The sequence below is a fragment of the Chiloscyllium plagiosum genome, chromosome 1 (genome assembly GCF_004010195.1).
Source record: "Chiloscyllium plagiosum isolate BGI_BamShark_2017 chromosome 1, ASM401019v2, whole genome shotgun sequence".
NCBI lineage: Eukaryota > Metazoa > Chordata > Chondrichthyes > Orectolobiformes > Hemiscylliidae > Chiloscyllium > Chiloscyllium plagiosum.
In genome coordinates, this window is record NC_057710.1 from 146711830 (window position 1) to 146736824 (window position 24995).

The 24995-nt window shown below is 42.4% G+C and overlaps 1 protein-coding gene across 7 annotated transcripts in view; it reads right to left on the minus strand.

Moving 5' to 3' along the window:
• Window positions 1-24995, minus strand: part of march1 (membrane-associated ring finger (C3HC4) 1) — a 574835-nt gene that overhangs the window by 44402 nt on the left and 505438 nt on the right. For 5 of the 7 annotated variants that reach the window (XM_043698895.1, XM_043698903.1, XM_043698912.1 and 2 more), the window contains 3 exons: window positions 20648-20724; window positions 19661-20377; window positions 9485-9665 (listed from right to left, as the gene is read on the minus strand). In XM_043698895.1, the coding sequence (XP_043554830.1) occupies window positions 9485-9665; window positions 19661-20377; window positions 20648-20724 (975 nt within the window). Of the gene's footprint in view, window positions 1-9423; window positions 9666-19660; window positions 20378-20647; window positions 20725-24995 lie in introns of all 7 variants that reach the window. The other 2 variants (XM_043698938.1, XM_043698949.1) reach the window with 2 other exon arrangements.

Genomic DNA, 24995 nt, shown 5'->3' on the forward strand with positions numbered 1-24995 from the left:
CTGGACCCAATATACCGGCCACTGCAGCGGACAGCTGGAACTGACAACCGGAAGCGGCAGATTCAAACCACTACAAATGCCGGAGGAAAGATCACAGAAGTGCTTCACAGGAGGCTCCCAAGCACTGAGGATGTCACCTAGACAGGGGACGAAACGTTTGCAACACAAATTCCCAGCTCGGCGAACAGAACCACAACAACGAGCACCCGAGCTACAAATCTTCTCACAAACTTTGAATAGGATAAATAGACAAAGTCTTTTCCCTGGAGTCAGGGAGTCCAGAACTAGAGGGCATAGGTTTAGGGTGAGAGGGGAAAGATATAAAAGAGACCTAAGGGGCAACCTTTGCACACAGAAGGTGGTACGTGTATGGAATGAGCTGCCAGGGGGAAGTCATGGAGGAGGCTGGTACAATTGCAATATTTAAGAGGCATTTGGATGTGTATATGATTAGGAAGGGTTTGGAGGGATATGGGCCAGGTGCTGGCAGCTGGGACTAGATTGGGTTGGGATATCTGGTCGGCATGGACGGGATGGGTCTGTTTCCGTGCTGTACATCTCTATGACCTTTTGGAAGCATATGGAGACATGCATTCCCTTAGTCACCATGGCAATGCTCTCTTTGAAAGATTCAACTAGGTTGGTCAGTGATGACCAACACATCATCTGGTGTCATGTTGTCAGATAAGTAAAGAGACGGAGTGGTGGGGATAGGGTGTACCAGCCGGGCAAGGTGACAAGTTGCAATGTGGCAAGGGAGTGTTGAGGGGAGGGTGGGGTAGACTGGAGAAACAGGGTCCAGCTGGGGCTAGACCCTGGGGCATGGTTTGGGTCTTGGAGCAGAGGGTTTGGGTTCAGAGCAGAGGGGACAAATCCTGGGGCAAGGTGCCAGGTCATGTCAGGGTTTGAGGGTGCAGTGTGATCTAGGAGAGCTGTAGTTGGCGCTGTCTCAGATATGTTTATGAGCTCAGTTATTCAGGAGTTATACTCTGCACTTAAATAGTCTAACTTTTCCCAAGTAACTATTTTACAGAATTTCATTAGAATCATTGGAAGCCTCTAAGTTTTAAGACGACTTTTGGAATGTTCAAAGTTACAGATCCAGAGAAGTGTCCCAGTGCAGAGGAAGGCCATTCAACCCATCATGCCTACACCAGTTCACAAAAGAGCTTTGGTACCTTGTACTAATCTCCTGTTTTTCCCACATACCCTTGCACATTATTTTTATATATTTCCTGGACAATTCCTTTGGAGTTTGCTGTGATGGGGGCTCCGCAGGACCCCACCCCCCTACCCCATGCAAAACACCCATCTGCGCTGGAGTGGTGATGGTCTAGCAAGCAGAAACCCTGCTGAATGTTCTTGCTGAAACATTACCTTAATGCCCCCAGAATTGACAGGCACCAGATGGACTTGTGGTTCCCTCATTTCTAAATAATGGCGTTAGGTTTACAGGTTTAGGTTTCCCAGATATGGGCACACTCGACTTCACCTTGAAAGAAAGCATGACTGATAGAACGAGTAGACATCACAATTGTTCCTTTTGAAGGATCGGAAGGCCTTTATCTGTGTGAAACTAAAATGCTATGGATGGTGGAGATCTGAGGGCATGTTGTAGTGTCCGGCAAAGAGTCACAGACCTGCAACACCACTCTTTTTCTTCTCATGCCAGTACGGCTGAGTATTTTTAGCATTTTGATTCAAGAATTTCTTGAGCAGATATGTTTCCTCCAGTTGGAGTTAAAACATGTAGGCACGTCCCTTTCCCTTTGCTTTAATCGCCGTGGCTTCTATTATGTACCATCTTCTCCTGCAAAAGTACGGCTGACAATGACTGAATAGAACGTAGAACATTACAGCGTAGTACAGGCCCTTCGGCCCTCGATGTTGCACCGACCTGTGGAACCAATCTGAAGCCAATCTATCCTACATCATTCCATTTTCATCCATGTGTTTATTCAATGACCATTTAAATGCCCTTAAAGTTGGCAAGTCTACTACTGTTTAAGGTAGTGTGTCCCATGCCCCTACTACTCTTGGAGTAGATTAGTGTGGAAACAAGCCGTTCGGCCCAACAAGTCCACACCGACCCTCCAAAGAGTAACCCACCTAGACCCATTCCCCTACCCTATATTTACTCCTGACTAATGCCCCTAACACTACAGGCAGTTTAGCATTGCCAATTCACCTGACCTGCACATCTTTTTTGGACTGTGGGAAGAAACCGGAGGAAACCCACGCAGGCAACGGGGAGAATGTGCAAACTCCACACAGTCACCCGAAGCTGGAATTGAACCCAGGTCCCTGGCGCTGTGAGGCAGCAGTGCTAACTGCTGAGCCACTGTGCCGCCCATAGTTACCAAGCCGTGAAATGTGGGTATATGAGACTTCCAGCAATGCTAAGTGCTTGAAAATAAGGTGAAGCATATCAGATTAGAGTCTAGATTGGCAGATTGCTCACAAAAACAGAAACTCAGCAGGTCCGGTAGCATCAGTGAGAGAAAGCAGAGCCAGTGTTTAGGATCTTTGTTTGTTGTTTTGGTAGACTGGCGGTCAGTGACAAAACTGTATTGATGGAGCCCAGAGAATAGAATTGGACACTCAAAGGAGTGGGTGAGGGTCAGCTGCGGGAATGAATTGCTGGGGACTGTTTGTGGCTGACAATGGGCTGTTTAAAGAAGCAATCCACGTGAATACAAGGCCTGGTGTGTGAGGGTTGGGCTAAGGACATGGGAGAAGGTGCTCAGGCCCTAAAATTATTGAACTCTATGTTGATTCAAGATGGCTGCAGGGTTTCCCAAGCGGAAAATGAGGTGTTGTTTTCCAGCTTGTGCTCAGCTTTGCTGGAATACTTTAATTCAGATTGCTGTCAGGATCTAAACATTTGACTCAAAATTGGTGGGAGTTTGTTTCATAAATATTTTTAAAAGAGAGTTGGACAGTACTTGGAGCACATTGAGCTTACAATTTGCAGACAATAAGTGGGCATGTAGGATGAAGCATGATTTATAAAGACACCACAAGCCTGAATTTTTTTTTCTGTGTTTTAGGTTTATGTTTGGAAAAACAAATCACATATCATTCTTTTTAAGACCAAGTGTACTTTCTACAGACCAAAAATAAAACAGATATAACATGCAGAAGCATTTATATATTTGCATATGCCTAAAGATCCCAAATTCCTGACATATCTACCACTTTAGTTCATTGAAACTATGTTCTGTCATTGAGGCAATTAGCCTGACAAATCTTTTAAAGATGGCAGATGGATATAGATTTTGCAGGCCCAAGCAGCGAGCAAGTGTGTCTGAAACCTGGCCAGTGCCACTGAGGGAAATATGTGGGGCTGAACAGCTTAGAGAAGGTGATGGGAAAAACCTCATAGGAAGGAAAGAGATGAGCTTCTGCTCCCCCTCATCTGATACAGGGTGCGTATGTGGCCTTTGCATGTGGCTGGGAGGTTGCTGCAAACAGACAGCAGCCAGCCCTGAGAAACCACCCAGATTATTTGTGCCCTGATTATTTAGATTGGCTGCCTGCCTGGATATGTTGGGCACGAGCTGAAAGTGTGTTGCTGGAAAAGCGCAGCAGGTCAGGCAGCATCCAAGGAGCAGGAGAATCGACGTTTCGGGCACGAGGGCTTCTTCAGGAATATGTTGCGCAGGCAATCTGTCTACAACCGTGGTGCTGGGAAACCTCTCCAGTGGTGCAAGTACATCAGTAGGTGTTTACCAACATATTTCTGTGCAATGTAACTGATCCTTTGTATCGCAACTTGTAACATGGGCCTTATTTATTTTACCTCTCAGCCAGTATGTCAGGATACCTTTAAGAGGCATTCTCATTATATCAGTGTATTATGGTATATCATCCAAGGGATTTTTCAGTGTCATGTCACCTATGTCTAGTTCTTAAGTTACAGGAAATAAAGATAAGCATTGCTGTATGTGTACAAACAGCCAGCTGGAGGCAAAACACACATCACGCCTGAGTAAATGATGTCCTGCATGTTTCTGCCTGTTCAGATCGATCTGCAGCTATACACATAATACACAAGAGGGCAGCATTACATCACCGATCAACAGAAGCAGACCAACGGAATTGTTGGTTCAAATCTTTTGATGGGAGAAAGTTAAAAATCACGTAACACCAGGTTATAGTCCAACAGGTTTAATTGGAAGTGTCCTCCACAACCGCCTGATGAAGGAGCAGCGCTCCAAAAGCAAGTGCTTCCAATTAAACCTGTTGGACTATAAGAGAAAGTTAAAAATCACGTAACACCAGGTTATAGTCCAACAGGTTTAATTGGAAGTGTCCTCCACAACCACCTGATGATGGAGCAGCGCTCCAAAAGCAAGTGCTTCCAATTAAACCTGTTGGACTATAAGCTGGTGTTGTGTTTTTTTTTAAAAACTTTGTAGACCCCGGTCCAACACTGGCACCTCCAAATCACATCTGATAGGAGTAGATTAGATTAGATTCCCTACAGTCCACACCGACCCTCCGAAGAGCAACCCACCCCAGACCCATTCCCCTACACCTAACACTATGGGGCAATTTAGCATGGCCAATTCACCTAACCCGCACATCTTTGGACTGTGGGAGGAAACCGGAGCACCCGGAGGAAACCCACGCAGACACGGGGAGAATGTACAAACTCCACACAGTCAGTTGCCTGCGGCGGGAATCGGTGAAAGATTTTGGCTGCAGATGTATATCGACAAGCACAGGAAGCTTAGACTTCTGATAGCTGGATTAACCCTGCTTAAGACTGTTCTGTTACTCCCTATGATGTTGAGATGAGATGGTCATGAGCTTCCCAATTACTTTTTGCCCTATATTTACACTGGCACTGAAATGATATTAGAAAGACTTCTTCTTACCAAGTGCAAACCCAGCCAGGAGATCAGCTGCACTGTTAAATATACTCTAACACCATTTTATTTTTTATTCCTCTTTTTGTATCTAAGATTTGTCGATTAAGGGTGGAGCTGGAAAAAGCACAGCATGACAAGCGTTAGCAGAGGAGCAGGGGAATAAACATTTCAGGTCGGAACCTTTCAGCGGGAATAGGGAGAGGTAAGGAGGGTGGGAAATAAATAGAGGGAGGGGGTGGGGCTGGGGGAAAGTTATGTGGGATGGTGATGCAGGTGGGAGGTGATAGTGATTGGTCAGTGGGAAGGGTGGAGAGGATAGGTGGGAAAGAAGATGGGACTGGTAAGGTCAGGTTAAGGTTGGGGTGGAGATGGAGAGCTGGGCCTGAGGTGAGGTGGGGGATTTGGAAGTTGGTGAATTCTATGTTAAAGCCATGCGGTTGTAAGGTGGAAGATGAGGTGTTCTTCCTCCAGTTCATGTGGGGCCTTATTTTGACAGTGGAGGCGGCTCAGGACGGACGTGTCATTGGGGGGAGTTGAAATGCCCGGCAACCGGAAGGTGGGGTTGATTGGAGTGTACAGACCACAGATCTTCCCTGAACTGGTCCCCAAGTTCGCATCGGTCTCTGCGATGTAGAGGAGACCACATCGGGAGCAACCAATGTAATACATCAGGTTGGAGGGGTTGATTGGAGTGTACAGACCACAGATCTTCCCTGAACTGGTCCCCAAGTTCGCACTCGGTCTCTCCGATGTAGAGGAGACCACATCGGGAGCAACCGATGTAATACATCAGGTTGGAGGCAAATCTCTGCCGGACTTGGAATGATTCCGTGTGTGTGTGTGTGTGTGTGTGTGGGGCGAAAAGTGGATAGGGGTGGAGAGAGAAATATCATATTGGTCAGAGGATGATGCACTGGATTTAGAGATTGGTGAGGTGGAATGTGAGGACTAGGGGGACTCTATCCTTGTTGTGGTTGGGTTGGGTGGGAGGATTGAAGGTAGAGATGGGGAAAATGGAGGACATGCTGATCACAGGGAGAGTTTCCTGATGAAGGGCTTTTGTTGATTTTCCTGCTCCTCGGATGCTGCCTGACCTGCTGTGCTTTTCCAGCACCACTCTAATCTCCAGCATCTGCAGTCCTCATTTCCGCACAGGGGAGAGGAAATTGTGGTCCTTGAAGTAGGATGACATATGGGATGTCCTGGAATGGAATCGCTCATCCTGGGAGATGTGGCCTGAGCAGAGAATTGACCAGCTTCCAAATCTCCCCATTCCCCACCTCATCCCAGGCCCAGCCTACCCTCTCCACCCCACCCCCTTAACCTGAGCCTACCTGTCCATTTTCCTTCCCATCTATCCGCTCCATCCTTCCCACCAACCTATCACAATCACCTCCCACCTGCACCCACCTAGCTTTCTGCCAGCCCCATCCCCTCCCTCTATTTTTCAGCTCCCTTCCCCCTCGCGATGAAAGGTTCCGACCTGAAACACCGACTCCCTGCTTCTCTGATGCTGCTTGACCTGCTGTGCTTTTTCCAGCTCCACACTTTATCGACTCTGACCCTTCAGCAGCTGCAGTCCTCACTATCTCCAAGTAGCTAAGATTTGTCCCTAGTTACTTTGTATCTAAGATGGCGCCATGAGAAACTACATTGTAAATATTTCATTGTAGTCCTGCCCTTCTGAACTTGAGTGCACATGACAATAAAAGATATTCTATTTTAAATCCTGGTAATGTTCACCCTCTCATCCAACCAGATCTAGCAACATTGGCATCCATAGAGTGCTGTAGGCCATGGACGGGTTGGATCGAAGGGTCTGTTTCCATGCTGTACATCTCTATGACTTTATAACTGTATTGAACCATAGTCTGTAATTTCTTGGCCAATCTATGCCCGCTTTACCATTACCATCGAGCTAGGGTATCAACTCCCACTTCAAGGAAGAGTGTAGGCGGGAATGCTGAGCATATCTAAAAAATGAGGTGTCAACCCAGTGAAGCCACATCACTTGCATGCCAAATATCTGAAGCAGCAATTTGTATACACAGCTAAGTGATCCCAAAATTAATGGATCAGATCTAACCTCTATACCTCTGCCACATCCGGTCTTGAATAGTGATGGACAATTAAACAACTAACAGGAGGAAGAGGCTCACATACATCCCTCTTTGTAATGATGGGGAAGCCAAACAGACTAATGCAGAAGATAAAGTTAAAGCATTGCAACCACCTTTCACCTGAAATTCATCTCAGCCTCTTCCTGAGGTCACCTGCATTACTAAGCTTCAACTAATTTGCTTCACTCCGTGTATTATCAGGAAATGGCTGAAGACATTGGATATCTCAAATACTCTGAAAACATTCCAGCAAAAGCACTGTTGACATGCTCTCCATAACTAGCTGCACCTTTATCAAGCTGTTCCAGAACAGCGTCAACATCGGTACCTACCTGACAACGTCCTCATATTCCTTCCACGTGACAATGTGCTCAATTATGCCCACCCGTCCATTCTTATTAGCAAAGTGACAATACATTCAATAGGCGTTATTCAGGAAGAACCTGCTCTCTGATCCTCAGTTTGACTTCCACCAGGGCCACTCAGCTCTTGACTGCATTGTAACCTTGGACTAAATGTGGACTGAAAGAGCTGAACTCCAGAAGTGAGGTGATCATGATTGCCTTTGACCTTTTATCTGCTTATGGAATCAAGAAGCCCAAGAAAAATTGAGATCAATGTGAATTTGTTGGCAAGCTCTCCACTTGAGTCTTAACTCCTGTAAAGAAGGTGGACCATGGCATGTTGAAGGAAGTCAGGGTAGTGTCTTATGTTCAACATTATAAACTAGACAGTCTAACAATTTATATCTTGAGAACTGGAGTACAAAGATGCAGAAGTCATGTTGTATCTGTACAAAATCCTAATTAGATCCCACTTGGAGTATTTTGAGCAGATCTGTGCCTTAGGAAGGATATACTAACCTTGGAGGTGCACAAAAATGATACATGGACTTCAGCGATTAGGTTATGAAGAGAGATTATACAATTTACCCCTGTTTTCTCCAGAATTTAGAAGGTTAAGAGGTGGTCTCATTGAAGTTTTCAAGATACTAACAGATAAAGACAGGATACATTCTAGAACTAGGTGGGATAGTCTAATAATTAAGGCCAGAACATTAAAGAGAGATATTAGGAAACACAAAAAGGGTGGTAGTGGTTTTGAACTCTCTTCCACAAATGGTAGTTGATGCTAGAACAATTGTTAACTTTAAATCTGAGACAGATCATTTTTTCCTAAGCAAAGGTATTATGCGATATGGGTCAAAGGCAATTAGGAGTTAGGCCACAAATCAGCCATGACCTCACTGAATGGCAGAACAGTCTCAAGGGGCTGAAGGGCGTACTCCTGTTCCTATTTCCCATCTGTCCCTGGCATTCCCATTGCTGAATCCCCCACCACCAATGTTCTGCAGGTTACAATTGACCAGAAACTGGACTGGACTGGATATATAAATGGTATGAAACGCAGATACAGCAAGTAATTAGAAAAGCTAATAAAATGATCACATTTATTGCCGGGGGGACTGAATACAAAATAAGAGAGGTTAGTCTTCACTTATACGTAGCACTGTTAAGACCAAATAAGGAACAGTATTGGTTTCCTTATTTCAGGAAGAGTGGAAGTGCACTGGAAGCATTCAGAGAATGTTGGCCAGACTGATGGCTGAAATGACAGGGTTTTCTTATAAGAAAAGTAGGGACAGGTTGGGCTCGTATCCTGTGGAGTTTATATCAGTAAGTGATGTCTTGTTTGGATCGCAACATCTTGAGGGGGCCTGACAGGTGAATATAGAGTTGGTGTTCTCTCTTTGGGGGGGGAAGTATCAAATGAGGGATCCCGGTTTTAAAAATAAGGAGTCACCGCTTAAGACAATTGGGTTGTAAGTCTTTGGAACTTTCTTCTACAAAAAAAAACAGTGGAAGCGGAGAATTTGAATATTCCCAAGGCGAAGGTTGAACGATTCTTGACAAGCAAATGGTGAAACGCTATTAGGGATGGCAAGAATGCAAAACCGAGGTGTTACACAGTCAGATCAGCCACAATTCAATTAAATGGTGGAACAGTCCTGAGGGGTCAAACGGGCTGCTCCTGTTCCTACATTTAATGTTCATATGTTCATAGTGGTTCCCCATCTCTTCCCAAGGGAAGTTAGTGATGGACAACAATCATTGGCTTTGCCATGACACCACGCCCTGTGAAAGAATTTATAAAAATGGTGAACTGGTAGGGGAGGGGAGAAGCAGCCTCGACTGATTTAAAAACAAACCTATGATACCGCAATTAATAGTCACCCCAATTTGAGCAGAGCTAAACTGAACTTGCTCATAACAGATGCTTAAGATTATATCGATCGATTAAAGCTATTGGTAAAATGCAGATAGGAATTTCAAACATATTTCATGTTGCATTCTGTGAATTGGCTTTGTTATTCGTATAAAAACGGCAATAATATCAGAATGCATTTCCATTTTTAAGATGCAAACCTTTTGGCAAACTCTTCAGTTTTACAAATAAAACCAGGTGGTTAATTTCTGGAGGGTGTACCTTCCGCAGTGGTTTGAGTTTTGTCTCCATTATGAAGTCATATTTACAGAGTTCGCAGCAGCGCGTGTCAGAGCTCTTGATCCACTGGTGTAGGCAGGCTTGGTGTACAAAACGCAACGTTCCTGTACAACGGCAAGGTGTGATGAGTGGACTATCATCATCTCCTTCACAGTGGCAGATCCTGAGAAGAGAAAGAAAGGCCACAAAAGTATGTGAGAACCTCGTGGTCTGGCATTGATCACCAGTAAATAGGCCAGCCTAAGTTATATCATTCATTGAGAACGGGGATTAGTTTCCAATCAAAATGAGTAGTATAGTTTAATTACATTTGGCTCAATGGTTGTCTTTTATCCAAATTGCCCAATAGGAGTCCTTCAGCTACTCCTTTAATCTCAAGGTAAAACTCCCTTTAATCTGCCTAGTGTCATTTTTGTCAGAACTGGATAACACACTGTCACTCTCTATTGGCAGTAATATCAGGGTGAGATGAGAAACAAACAATAATTCGCATTGTTTACCCATTTCCTTCTATAACAGCCAGGCGTCTTAGACTCAAGATGTGCAAAAGGAGGCCATTTGACCCATCATGTCCATGCTGGTCAATACAGATCTGACTACGCTAAACCCATTTTCCAGATTTTACCCATAAGCCTGAGGCTGAGTCAACACAATTAAATAGCCAAATACTGCTTACATGTTTCAAGAGTTTATGACTCAATCACCCTTTCAGATATTGTCAGAAACATTTAAAATCTTGGCCCAATTGTGCCCCTTGATCGTAGGTGTTTACCCACAGGACTATTTTCTTTCAAATGGGTAAACACCACAATTAAAATTATATCTGTAATTGTGCAATGTTTGTCACAGTAAGTATGCAACATTGTCTTGATCCACAGAATTGTGATTATCCAGTGAAATCATTAGAATTGCCATTCAACCGATTCCATAACTCCATCTGGTCCTCACTCAGACTATGCACAGAAAAACATTAATTCAAATGCCTTCAAAATGACATAACATTATGAAGGAAATCTTTTTGCATAATATTCAATTAGGAAGGTACAGCATCAAGGTGGGTCATAATGACAAGTGAAAATACTGAAACAGAACTAAAATCTAAACAAAAGATTGCTAGCAGAGTTTATAGAAATACTACAAAATAGCTGTGAAGGAATTTGGTTATTAGTCTAAGATTTCCCAGTCAGCCTTACAAGAGCAGAATTTTTGCATTTATGAAAATTCGACAGGAAATTAGTCTGCGTGTTCGAAGAATTGTATTGAACACCAATTTAAGTTTGCTATCGGTTTTGCAGTGTGTTATACTTATGGATACTAGAAGCTAGATATATTAATACATAGTGTCCTGTTTTTAGCAGACAGAAAGAAAACGTACACTCGCTGCACCTGTTTCAACTAAACAAAATAGAGATAGCCATTCTCTAGGTCATCCATCATGGCAAAACTGTGACCAGAGTCAACTAGCCTGGTTGAAATTGAAACAAGCTTGATAGTGAACTGTCAGTCATCATCTAACTCATGCATTGTCCATGATAATATCTCTACCAATCAAAACCCCATTTACCAATCTATAATTTCCTTCTTGTACAGTACAAAATGCTTCACATTTGGTATAAAGAGGAAGTGGGAGTCTTTGGAATGCACATCTGCACATCCCTGAATGTGCAACATAATAGATAAGGTGGTGAAGATAGCTTTTGTTTATTGGATAAGGTATAGAAAGCAGGGATGCAATGCTGGGACTGTATAAAACACTGGTTTGACAGTCCTGGTCATCACATTACAGAAAGGGCTGTGGGGAAAGTGCAAATGAGCTCGAGAAAAAATATATCAAGAATTTGAGAAATGCAACAATAAGGAAAGATTGGATAGAGCTCGGTTTGTTTTCCTTAGAACAGAGGCTGGGGGTGGGTTGATTGAAGTGTACATAGTTATAAGGTGGGGAGATAGAGTAGACAGGAAAGCCCTATTTCCCTAATGGAGAGATCAACTGTCAGAGGGCATAGAGTTAAGGTGATTGGTGGTAGGATGAGAGTGGACATGAGCATAAATCTTGTCACCCAGAGGATGGATGATGTCTGGGATTGAATGTTCAGTTTGGTGATGGAGGTAGAGATCTTCAATGTTTAAAAGGGACCTGGATTTATATCTGAAATGCTGCAACAGCAAGGCTACAGACAGGGGCTGGAAGGTGGGAGAAGAATGAAAGGCTAGTTCTTGTTCAGCCAGTACGGACACAAACAGACACAGTACAGACACAGAATAGCCTCCTTCTGTGTAAGATTAGATTCCCTACAGTGTGGAAACAGGCCCTTTGGCCCAACCAGTCCACACCGACCCTCCAAAGAGTAATCCACCCAGATCCATTTCCCTCTGACTAATGCACCTAACACTATGGGCAATTTAGCATGGCCAATTCATCTGACCTGCACATCTTTGGACTGTGGGAGGAAACCGGAGCACTCGGAGGAAACCCACACAGACATGGGGAGAATGTGCAAACTCCACACAGAATCGAATCTGGGACCCTGGCGCTGAGAGGCTGCAGTGCTAACTACTGAGCCCCAGTGCTGCCCCAGTTTTGTAGAGGAGAGATTCCTACAGCAGCATGTTTCCAGTATAAGAAAAGGATGAAATGTAAGATCTGCTTCTTAGAAATGAGTTAGGCCAAGAGTAACAAGTGTCAGTAGTGAAACATTCATGAAACTGTGATCATTGAACTGTAAAGTTTAGAATATTGGGGAGAATGATACGTAATAATGCAGAGTAGGAAAGCATCAATTGTCAGAGAATGTATTTCAAGAGGGCAAGAGCAGAGCTGAGTAGGATTGACTGGAATGTGAGGTTGGCAGAAAAGAAACAATGACTGAATAATGGGCTACTATCAAGGAGGAGACAGTTTGGGTAGAATCAAAGTATAGTTCCTTGAGTGGGAAGGGTAGAACAAATAAATCAAGAGATACAAGGTTCTGCTTATGACAGGCAGAAAATAAAATTGAGAATGTTCAGATGGGAAGTGTAGAAACAAGTATGAGAAACAAAGGGGAATGATGAGGAAAGGATTGGCAGCCAGCATAAAAGGGTGTCCCCAAGTTTTTGAAAAGCATATCACTAGTAATAGAGTGGTAACAGGAAGAGTAGGGTCGATTATTGACCAAAGATGGTTTTATAACCGGAGGAAAGAGGCATGACTAATGTGTTAAATGAATACTTTGCATCGGTCTTTACCGAAAGAGGGAGATCCTACCCATGCCATAGTGACAAAGATGGGAACGCTGTGACTAGAAGGGTTCAAAATTGATAAGGAGGAAGTGTTGGATAGACAGTTTAGATTAGATTAGATTACTTACAGTGTGGAAACAGGCCCTTCGGCCCAACAAGTCCACACCGACCCGCCGAAGCGCAACCCACCCATACCCCTACATTTACCCCTTACCTAACACTATGGGCAATTTAGCATGGCCAATTCACCTGACCTGCACATCTTTGGACTGTGGGAGGAAACCGGAGCACCCGGAGGAAACCCGGGAGAAGGTGCAAACTCCACACAGTCAGTCGCCTGAGGTGGGAATTGAACCCGGGTTGTGAGGCAGCAGTGCTAACCACTGTGCCACCGTGCCACCCACAGTTGTTGTAAAAGGTCACAAGGCAGTGGGATTTATCAGTAAGTTCACAGATGATAGGAACATTGGAGGGCTTGTAAATGCAGATGAGGATAGCCTTAGATTGCAGGAGGATATAGATGGGGTGATCTGTTGCAAATGGAGTTCAACCCAAGTAGTTATGAGGTGATGCACTTGGGCAGGACAAGGAAGGCAAGGGAATATACGATGAACGGAAGGATCCTGGGAAGCACAGAGGATTAGAGGGACCTTGGCGGGCATAAGTGGAATACTTGACATTATTAGCTGAGGTTCAGAGTTTAAGAACAGGGAGGTTATGCTGAAACTGCAAAAGTACCAGAAACAGAAACCCACACAACCTTTCAGAAGTATTTATATGTGCATGAGATGCCAAGGCATCCAAGGTTGGCACCAAGTGCTGTAAAATGGAATTAGAATAGTTAGGTGTTCATTTTTAACGGGCACAGACTCGAATGACCAAAGGGTCGTTTTCATTACTGTAGATCTCAATGACTGGATGAGTCATACATCTAATAACTTTATGATTGCAGAGGCACTGATCACAGTCTTTCAGTCTTCCCTGGACCCAGGGACGTGCAAGACAACTGAAAAATTGTAAACATTATGGTCTTATTCAAGAAAGGTTGCAAGGATAAACCCAACAATTATAGGCCAATCAGTCTAACTTCAATAGCGTGGAAGCTTCTCAGTGCAATTATTCGGGATAGATTCAACAGTTACACGGAAAATGGTATGTTGATTAAGAGAAGTCAGTATGGATTTCAAAATGGGATATTGTGTTTGCCTAACTTGGAGTTTTTTGGAAGAGGTAACAGAAAGGTTTGATGAGGGTAATTTTGTTGATGTGGTGCACATGGACTTCAGAAGATGTTTGATAAAATGTCACACTACAGCCTTGTGGGGAAAGTTATATATCATGAAATAAAAGTGTCAGTAGAATATGGGTCCACAATTGGCTGACGAATAGGAACCAGAGAGTAATGGTTAATGCTTATTTTTCAGACTGGTGGAATATTTTTGGTGTGTTCCCAGGGGTCAGTAATGGGATCCTCGTTTTTCTTCATATATTTAAATGGCTGAGCAAGGCAAATCCCTGGCACTTAAGAGATGGCTGAGAAAATGATATTCAGTGTAAAGATTTTTTTAATGGTGACAAGACTTTTTGCATTGAAGGGCAGAAAAATAGGAGGGAAAAGATGTCAAGAACATTTGTTCAACCAGCTGCTAAGAAATAAGGCTCCAACTGACAATGGGAGAAAGAAGGCCCGATATTGGACCCACTGGTGATAAGCCATAACTTCCTCAGCAAGAAAGGGTAGAACCCCAAGCACGAGGAGGAAAACAATGCCCATAAGATATAGGAGCAGATTCAGGACACTCGGCCCATTGCATCTGCTCTGCCACTCGATCATGATAGGTTTCTAAACTCCATTCGCCTGTCTTCCCCCCTGTAATCGCTAATTCCCTTACCAATCAAAAACCTCTCTCTGTCTTAAATGCACGCTGATGTGGAGGTGCCAGTGTTGGACTGGGGTGGACAAAGTTAAAAATCACACAACACCAGGTTATAGTCCAACAGGTTTAACTGGAAGCACTAGCTTTCAGAGCGCTGCTCCTTCATCAGGGAGCTGTGGAGCAGGATCATAAGACACAGAATTTATAGCAAAACATCACAGTATCATGCAACTGAAATGATATATTGAACAAGCCTAGATTGCTGTCAAGTCTTTCATCTTTAAGAATGGGCTGCAGGTTTTGGTTAATTTACATATTAATGAACCGAAACCTTCAAACCATTTTAAAAGATGAAAGACTTGACAGCAATCTAGATTTGTTCAATATATCATTTCAGTTGCATGACACTGTGATGTTTGCTATAACGTCTGTGTCTTATGATCCTGCTCCACAGCTCCCTGAAGGAGCAGCGCTCTGAAAGCTAGTACTTCCAAACAAACCTGTTGGACTATAACCTGGTGTTGTGTGATTTTTAACTTGGAATACACTTTGTATTCCATCAGGACGGCACAGTGGTTTAGTGGTTAGCGCTAGGGACTCAAGTTTGATTCCAGCCTCGGGTGACTGTCTGTGTGGAGTTTGCACATTCTCCCCGTATCTGCGTGGGGGTCCTCCGGGTGCTCCGGTTTCCTCCCACAGTCCAAAGATGTGCAGGTTAGGTGGATTGGCCAAGCTAAATTGCTCATACTGCCCAGGCATGTGTAGGTTAGGTGGATTAGCCATGGGATACAGGGTTACAGGGATAGAGTAGGAGAGGTTTGGTCTGGGTGGGATGTTCAGTGGGAGGATTGTCTGGATGGCCTGCTTCCACACTGTAGGGATCCCATGATCTACCACCTCTTTACCCACTCTCCTTGCCTGCCCAAGATCATCTTTGTGTCATCTGCAAACTCAGTAGTAACAATGCTCTCAGTTCCTTGGTCCAGATCGTTAACGTATAAAGTGAATAGTTGTGGTCCCAATACAGATCTGTGGGGAACTCCACTAGTCAATAGCTTCCATCCTGAAAAAGACCCCTCTATCCTTATTCTCTGCCTCTGCCAGTCAACCAATCCTCTGTCCATGCCAGTACCTTGCCCCAAAACCATGGGTTCTTATCTTATTTAGCAGCCTCCTGTGCATGCAGCACCTTGTCAAAGCCTTTCTGGAAATCCAAACAGACCATGCCCACCGGCTCTCCTTTGTCTAACTTGCTTGTTATGTCAAAGAATTCTGACAGATTCTTCAGGCATAACCTTGCTGTGACAAAGCTGTGCTGACTAAACCCTATTTTGCCACGCACTTCCAAGTACTCTAATGGATTCAAACATCTTCCCAACGACCAAGGTCAAACTAACTGGCTTTTAGTTTCCAGTCTTCCACCTCCCTTTTTAAATAGGGATGTTACATTAGCCATTTTCCAGTTCTCTGGGATGCTCCCTAACTCCAGTGATTCCTGAAAGATCACTACCAATGCCTGTACTTTGCCATAAGCCGCTCCAAGCAAAACCATCTCGTAGACATTTCCATGAATTCCTTTTCTTGAGAACGGATCCGAATTCCCAAGTCCACCTGCATATCGAAGTCCCCCAAGGTTACTGAAAAAGTCCCTTCCTTACTAGCCTTTTCTAACTCCTGAATTATTTTCTTCCCCACATCCTAACTACTGTTAAGAGGCCTGTACATAATTCCTATCAGGGTCTTTTGTCCTTTGCAGTTCCTCAACTCTACCCACACCGATTCTACACCTTCCGACTCCATATCACTCGTTGCTATTCATTTAATTTCATTTCTTACCAGCAAGACAAACTGCTGCCTCTGCCCATCTACCTGGCCTTTGATTGGACATGTATCCCTAGATATTTAGTTCCCAACACTGATCCACTTGTAGCCATGTCTCTTGTGATACCCACAACATGGTACCTGTCAATTTCAATCTGTGCTACAAACTCAGTTGTCTTGCTTCATATCCTGCAAGCATTTAAGTACGACATCTTCAGTCTTGCATTAACTTCGTCCTGTTCATAGTTGTCCCCTTATCTACCATGCTTGAAGTTGCTTTTTCTCATACTGTGTGTCATTACTTGTTTTTGAAATTTTAATAACTTTGGTGAGACCCTCTTGTAGCTTTGTCGATATTTTTCAATGCAACTGAACCCCAACTCCCAGTATTTAGTATAAAACCCTATACACAGCCCTAGTTATGTGATTGACCAGGACTCTGGTCCCAGCATGAGCCTATCCCATCAGTCCCTCCTTCCCCAGAGGTGACACTAATGTCCAATGAATTCAAACCCATTTCTCCCACACAAATCTTTGAGCCAAGTGTTTATTTCTTTAATCTTGTTGACCCTGTGCTACTTGCTCATGGCTCAGGTTGTAATCCAGAGCTTATCATGTCTTTTGTTCTGCCTTTTAATTTTGCCTCTAGCTGCTCATATTCCCTCAGCAGAACCTCTTTCCTCTGCATGTATCATTGGTATCTACATGGACCATGACAATGGTTTATTTCAGCTCCCACTCCAAAATCCTCTGCTACCCAGATGACAAAGCCCAAACCTAGGCACCAGGCAGTCAACATGGCCTTTGGGACTCTTAATCCTGTCCACATAGAACAGCATATATCCCCCTGACTATACTATCCCTGATTACAACTACTCAGTTCTACTCTTCCTCCCTACGATCCCTGCTCTCAACCACACAGGCAGCAGGAATCTCAAACCTGTTAGACAAGCTCAAGGGCTGACGCACCTTCAGCACGATTTCCCGAATTCGTAAATCTGCCTCTTTCATAGTCGCATTCTCCTGTCCCGGACAACTGACTGAATTTGAGGTAGTTAACCCAAGATATGTGACCACCTCCTGAAACACAACGTCAGGTAACTCTCTCTGCCTCCCTGCTGTATCATAGTGCTTGAAGCTCAGACTCAAACTCAGCAACTTTGAGCCAATGATCTTTTTTATTTCAAAAATATACTTTATTCATAAGAGATCTTTATATACATATAAAGGTACTAAAGCAGTTCTGTACAGTCTTTCATGACCACTGATGTCTGTGACCTTGTCAGCAAAGGTGCTGCACCCCACACCCCTGGTCACTGTGAATTGAATTGAATTTATTGTCATGTGTACCGAGACACAGTGAAAAGCTTTGTCTTGTGAGCAATACAGGCAGATCACAGAGTTAAGTAGCCTAGATAAGTAAATAATAGGTAAACAGCAGCAAAAACGAAAGCACAGATACAGGCGAATGTTAAGAGTTTATGAGTCCATTCAGTATTCTAACAACAGTGGGGTAGAAACTGTTACGAAACCGGCTGACATTTTGGCACGGACATTCATTTCTGGTTTCTAACAAGGGTCGGCTATCGGATTAAATGCATCTCAGAGTAGGGTGCATACCATTTCCCCTCACTGATCACTAATGCCCTCTTTTAATCGGGGTTATCAGATCACACTATTTAAATGCAGTGAACTGCAAAGAAGAAATTTCTTTCCTCACATATATTTCCCTTTAAGTGCATACTTTAAAATGTATTCTTATGCTTTTTCTAAATGTTAGCTGAGGAACAGATTATGAGACATTTAGATCCCTGAGCTCTACCAAACTGCTCAGAAAACTGAAGTAGCCCCGGTGTCAGTGTTTCTTTTCTCCTCTGAAGCACTTTTGTAGCTTCCGAGGGCAGTTTATTAGGCAGGCAGTGGTCTGAGGGGCAAGTGAACTCCAACATTGCCAATACATAGGGCCTGGGAGTTGTGGCTTCAGTAATCAGCGAGATGGTGGTACTAATTTAAAAGTCACACAACACCAGGTTATAGTCCAACAGGTTTAATTGGAAGCACTAGCTTTCGGAGCACTGCTCCTTCACCTGATGAAGGAGAAATACTTCCAATTAAACCTGTCGGACTATAACCTGGTGTTGGGTGACTTTTAACTTCGTACACCCCAGTCCAACACCGGCAGCTCCAAACCATGGTGGTATTAATGGCAGCCATCAGATCCCAATGTCCTATGACACAATGATGCTAAGGCAATGCCCCTGACGTAACAGAGTGCAAGTGAAGCCATTGAGTTGACCTGGATGCTGCTCAGCTTGCATCCTGTCATAAGTTACAAATAAATAAATCTTAAATTATTTCAGGAGGAAAAAAAACAAAGTGGAAGGGGTAAATAATAACATGAATAAAAAGTGAAAAAAAAAAATCAGATATTTATTTTGGAGGATACTTCCATAAATTCAGCATTCAAGAATGAAAATTACATTTTAGGACTAAAATGAGCAACATCACAGATTGCTTTCTACAGAGAGAAAAAAAAATCATTGAAGTGTCATCTGATTTGGATTGTAACCTTCTAACATCTGGAACTATAAGAATTACTTTTGCATTTTCTAATTGGTATGTAGAAGTGTAAATCTTTGTGAAATGGTACATAACTAACTCACCTGTCAAATTGAATCCATGTTAGCAGTCAAAATCACTACTTCACTCCAAGTAAAAACGCTTTGATTCATTTGCTCTTAAGCTTTTACATGCGTGCGTTATTGACAGATGTTTTCCCCTCAACTTTTTTATGTATCTCAAGTCATATAGTCACCATTCAGATAGCAACTATTCAATTTATCAATATTTCTCTAATCTAAATTGTATTATTTCAGACAATTTGACTTCTACATAAGAAATTCTTCAATGATTAAGATTATTTTATTCTTTCCACATCAAGAATTAGTATATAGGGATTTGTATTAAACAGAGACTAATTACGTGAACCAAATATGTAAAACTAATTTGTATAATTTAGTTTGCAGACATCAATATATTTGACTTCGTAATATCCATAAATATTCTAAGAATCTATCCCGACATTTTTCGATAGTTACAATTAATGGGATACAAATACAATAGTCATGTACCATATGAAGCAAACTGATTAATCTGTGGATGAAAAATATAGTTTGAGCATATTTTTAACATTGCATGTTATGCAAACATTGGCTTTCATTAGTGGTTATAGACCAACCTGCAGACTTCCCCATCATCACGGTAATCATCTAAAGTCTGACGTTGGGTAGGACTAGCACTCCCATGAGATTCTGGGTTGATAGCTGTTCCACCTTCGAACACTCTACTGGTACCTTTCTGACCAGTAAAATCTTTCATAAAATCTTCATCTTCAAAGGAAGAAGAATTTTCAGGATCCTTTTTAATGGAAATTCCTTTGCTTTGTTCAAATGTCTGTGAACAATTCTTTGTGTCAACAAAGGATATTGAAGACGCCTCCTTGTGAGACCTCCTTTTGCTTTCTCGGATTATTGCTTGATTGGGAAGCGGATTAATCTTCATCTTATCCCAATCATTTTCAGAGTCCATCGAGTGGAGGGCCGGAAGAGTCCTACCTGCATTTTTCTCCAATTCTCTGAGAGAGTTGCTTTTCCTTTGGCTCTGTCTAGAAGCCCTCATTCTATTGAAATTTCTTCTTCTGACTTGAGCCCAGTGATGTTCATCTGATGATGAATCAGAATCATTCCTACGGAATCCATTTATTTTTGCGCAAGAAGACCCGGACTGCTTTTCGGGAGGTTTGGCGTGAACGTGCAAATGCTCGCATCTTTCACAGAGTTTTCTTTGCTTTTTGATTCTTCTCTTTACATGTTTCTTACCAGAATCCCTGCTGTGATTGCTGAGCATCGTGACAGGAGCTGAATATGTGTCACCATCTTCACAACGGGCAGTAGATCTAAGCACAGCATGCAAAGTTGGGAAAGCGGAAAGTAGAGAAGATGAAGGGAGAACATGACAGACATGGCAAAAGAAGTGAAAACAAAATGAATTAGTAATAATATAAAACAGTCATCAAATACTGATGAAACAGAAAAAAAATCAACTGAAATATAATGAAGACAAGCTGAGACTCAGACTAGAGATAAACAGACACAAAGAGATAGAGGTAATTCAAAGTGATACTTAACCATCAATTATCACTAACGAACTGCCGAAACTCTCATACCTGCAAATATCCTGAGTAGACAGGCTAACAGATGTACGTGACTGGCTCCTGGGAGCTGTACCTGTTGGACTACTTGCCTGCAAAAACAAAAGTTATATTGAAGTCAGTATGAATCGGGCACCACGAGACCAGCTCAAGTAGAAGTCAGAATGTTAGCTGTACAAATAAATGCGTTAAAAAAAAAACCGAGATATTTCATAGACAGTGAGAGGGAGTGGGGGGAAGAATTGCTGGAAGACTGAAAATATATGCTTTTGGTGCACAAGTTGCAGAAAAGCTTAGTCACCCCGAGAACTGGGTGGGATTCTTCTTGAATCATTACATGTAGCAGTCCAGTAAACGTACGTGGCATTTTCAATCATGTTTGAAGACAGTTAAGATTGAATGTGCAACTGAAGGTACATTGTAGTCCTGATGAAGGCTTTTGGACAAAATGTTGATTTTCTTGCTGCTCGGATGCTGCCTGACCTGCTGTGCTTTTCCAGCACCACTCTGATCTAAAAACTGAAGGTACATGGTCGTCAGTCTAGATATAAATAATAGATTTTCTTCCGTGGAAGACATCCTGAGCAACATTTCAGACACATTTACCAGTAACATTTTGTTTATAGATTTTTAAAAACTGAATTTTAATTCTCAAACTGCCATAATAGGATTTGAGATTACATTGTCTGGATTATTCATTTAAAATTCTGGAGTATTTCTCCAGGCTTATTGATTTCTAATCCTGTTACATTAACCAACATATAATCACAGCCTTCAATTAGAAGGTGGACAAGGGTTAGAAATTAAACAAAACTATTAGAATCATACAATCCCTACGACGTATGATTCGAATGGTCCGTTCGGCCCAACAAGTCCACACCAACCACCAAAAAGCATCCCATCCAGATCCACCCCACTACCCCTACCCTGTAACCCTGCATTCCCCATGGCTAATCCACCTTGCCTGTACGTCCCTAAGGGTGTGCACTTCTCCATTTTCCTCAATGAATTAGCAATTACCTTAAACTATGTCACCTTTAAAAGACAACTTTGCTCTGACTATTCATCTAATTTATTTGTAGCTTATTAATTTTGTTTAATAGCATTGAGTTTGAATTGGATTACCATAGAGTCCTAATTTACTTCCAATTTTTGTGACAATAAAAACTTTCTGAACGCTTCAAGAAACATATTCCCTAGGGTATAATATAAGCTCCAACAAACAGTATTTTAATTTATTTTCCACAACCTGACCCATTTTTACAATCCTGGAACAAATCACTAAATAGCCAGGAGGGCAAGTCTAAAGTTTAACTAAAAGTTTATTTTTAATCTAATCCTAATCATAATCAGAAATTTTATTATTGGCTGTTCCAGCAGGCCTTGTAAGTTTTAAAATTTAAAACAGAGCCTTCCTGAAAATTCTGTTTGGGAAAATTGTACGATACATAAACCTTTACAGTATTCATAGCACAGTTCTTAATATTCTACAATCAAATACATCCTGAATTTTTTGCTGCATTGGTTAACTGGCCTGCAACTCAGTGGTCTCCTAAAAGTACAAAGTTACTCTCTCACTCCAGAAGATACAACAGGAATTCTATTACAACTCCACAGTATCACCACCTTGGTGAACAAATCTGACTATCCCTCTGAAAGGGACAATCATGAGAGGTATCACAATTTTCGAAATAAATGAGTGAAAAATTGTCCTGCTGCAACCCAGGCTGCACCATAACATGTTCATATTTATAAGATGTAATATTATGGACTAGGCCAGACCACTTAAAACATTCTTAAGCAGGCAGCTCAGACCATAACTTTGCAATTTATTTCGGCAAGTGTACAGTGAAAATTACCCGGATTAAGTTAGTGAGGTTGACTGGATTTAAAACAGATAAAACATTTATTCACAAAATTACACAATGAAACACGAAGAAAAGAATAAAGAACCCCTTCAGAACTCAGTCTATCCAAACGAGACTTAAGTATGCTGTTCCGAATATACACAATAAGCAAACCCCCTTTAAAACACAGTACAAAAAACGGTCAGATGTTTACAGGTTGAAGTTAGAAGGGCAGAAAGAGAGATTCCACACAGCTCACTGTTGAACTCATAAAATAGTTCTGGACTGAACTAAACTGCTCAGCTGGAGAGCTGACCACGTCCCTTTCATTATACAGGTCACTTCTAAAACATGACCACTTTGGCCTGAAGTCACATCTGTTTACACATAAACAAAAGGTCTCTCGGTACCCTTTAATCTCAGTACCAAACCAGACAAATTGGAACTGTGAATGGTTTATTACCCCTCTGCAAAAACCAAGGACACAGTAAGCTTGAAAAAAGGAACAGCTTTTAGAAAAAAAAAGGACTATCTTTGTGACAATAAGGATAATAAAATTACTACAAATAGTACGTCTACAGCAAAATGTGTGTACATCAGGAGTTATGCAATATCAAAATTACGAGCTAGATTTTCACCAAGTCAGTTCAGACCCTACTCCTGGGTTCCCAAACCCATTCTGAGGCTTTCCAATTTTTACCAGTGTGTTTACAAGGTAAGGCTGATTTTGGTAGCAAGCCTGCACCCACCAACCCCAACCTGAATAGGTGGATACGTCGCTGCAGGTTTTTGTGGACAATCAAATCAACAGGGATTGAATTGTTGTCCAGACTTAGACAGTCTGATCACTTGCAGCTGAGGAATCTCTTCAAGTCAAGTATAATTCAACTGAGCAAACAAGCTGAGGTCAGGAAGCAAAATCAGTTTCAAGGAGACCCATATCCCAAATGTTAGCAATTCACAGGAGCATGTTGGATTTAAAAGCAGAGAGGTTGCCACATACAAAAAAGAAAAGGGAATCTAAAAGAGCATATATCAACCACCCCAGCTAAGTATCAACAGTATGGTAGTAAAACCTTATGGCCAAAGGGAGAGATGCCATTTTTTGTAGGATGAAGGGTCGCTTGCAGGCTGTGTGTCATAGAAAAAAGCTTCTCCAAAGTAAGCAAAAAATGAAGGCTTTGAAAGGTGGCAAGATCCAGGATATAGAAGGTATCAGTGATACTGGAGCGATCCAGGAACCAAGAGGAAGCTACTGGAGTGCTGATATCCTACTGAGGGAAACAAGACATGCTTTTAGTTAGACACAAGTATAATGTTTCCATTCGTTCTCACACTGAACTGTGATTGGAGAAATGTCATCTTGAACAATTGGGCAAAAAAGTATACAGACTTGGAGTTAAAGACTCAAGGTCATGGGACAACGGAATACCACATTTCAATACAGAGAGGGACAAATCACTGAAGCTTTACATGTGATCCCGACCAGAGTAGTTCACTCTTAAGCAGGAGAGCCTGTACTACCTTGCATCTCATTTGGGGAGCACAGCAAATATAAAGCCAACAAGATTAGTCTAAAAATATCAGAGCTCAGTTTCCACAGCCATTCAGAGAAATTGGAAAACTCTAGACTGCTTAAAAATTATTCTACATCCTGAAATGAAACCATTGCATCAGCTTACACCCAGAAAGGTTCTTCATCCGCTCTTGCCACAGGTACAGAAGGAAATTGACTCTATGTGGAAGGAGGGTTTAATTCAGTTGGGACACAAATGACAATCTGGTGCTCAGATGGCCCATTACCAAAATCAATGATCTATTATCTGCAAAGTTCTTACACAAGAGGATTGATGAGGGCACAGCGGTAGATGTGATCTATATGGACATCAGTAAGGCATTCCACAAGGTTCCCCATGGGACACTGGTGAGCAAGGTTAGATCTCATGGAATACAAGGAGAACTAGCCATTTGGATACAGAACTGGCTCAAAAGGTAGAAGGCTGAGGGTGGTGGTGGAGGGTTGTTTTTCAGACTGGAGACCTGTGACCAATGGAGTGCCACAAGGATCAGTGCTGGGTCCACTACTTTTTGTCATTTACATAAATGATTTGGATGCGAGCATAAGAGGTACAGTTAGTAAATTTGCAGATGACACCAAAATTGGAGATGTAGTGGACAGCGAAGAAGGTTACCTCAGATTATAATGGCATCTTGATCAGATGGACCAATGGGCTGAGACATTTAATTTAGATACATGTGAGGTGCTGCATTTTGGGAAAGCAAATCTTAGCAGAACTAATACACTTAATGGTAAGGTCCTAGGGAGTGTTGTGAACAAAGAGACCTTGGAGTGCAGGTTCATAGCTTCTTGAAAGTGGAGTCACAGGTAAATAGGATAGTGAAGAAGGTGTTTGGTATGCTTTCTTTTATTTGTCAGAGTATCCTAGTACAGGTGTTGGGAGGTCATGTTGTGGCTGTATAGGACATTGGTTAGGCCACTGTTGGAATATTGCATG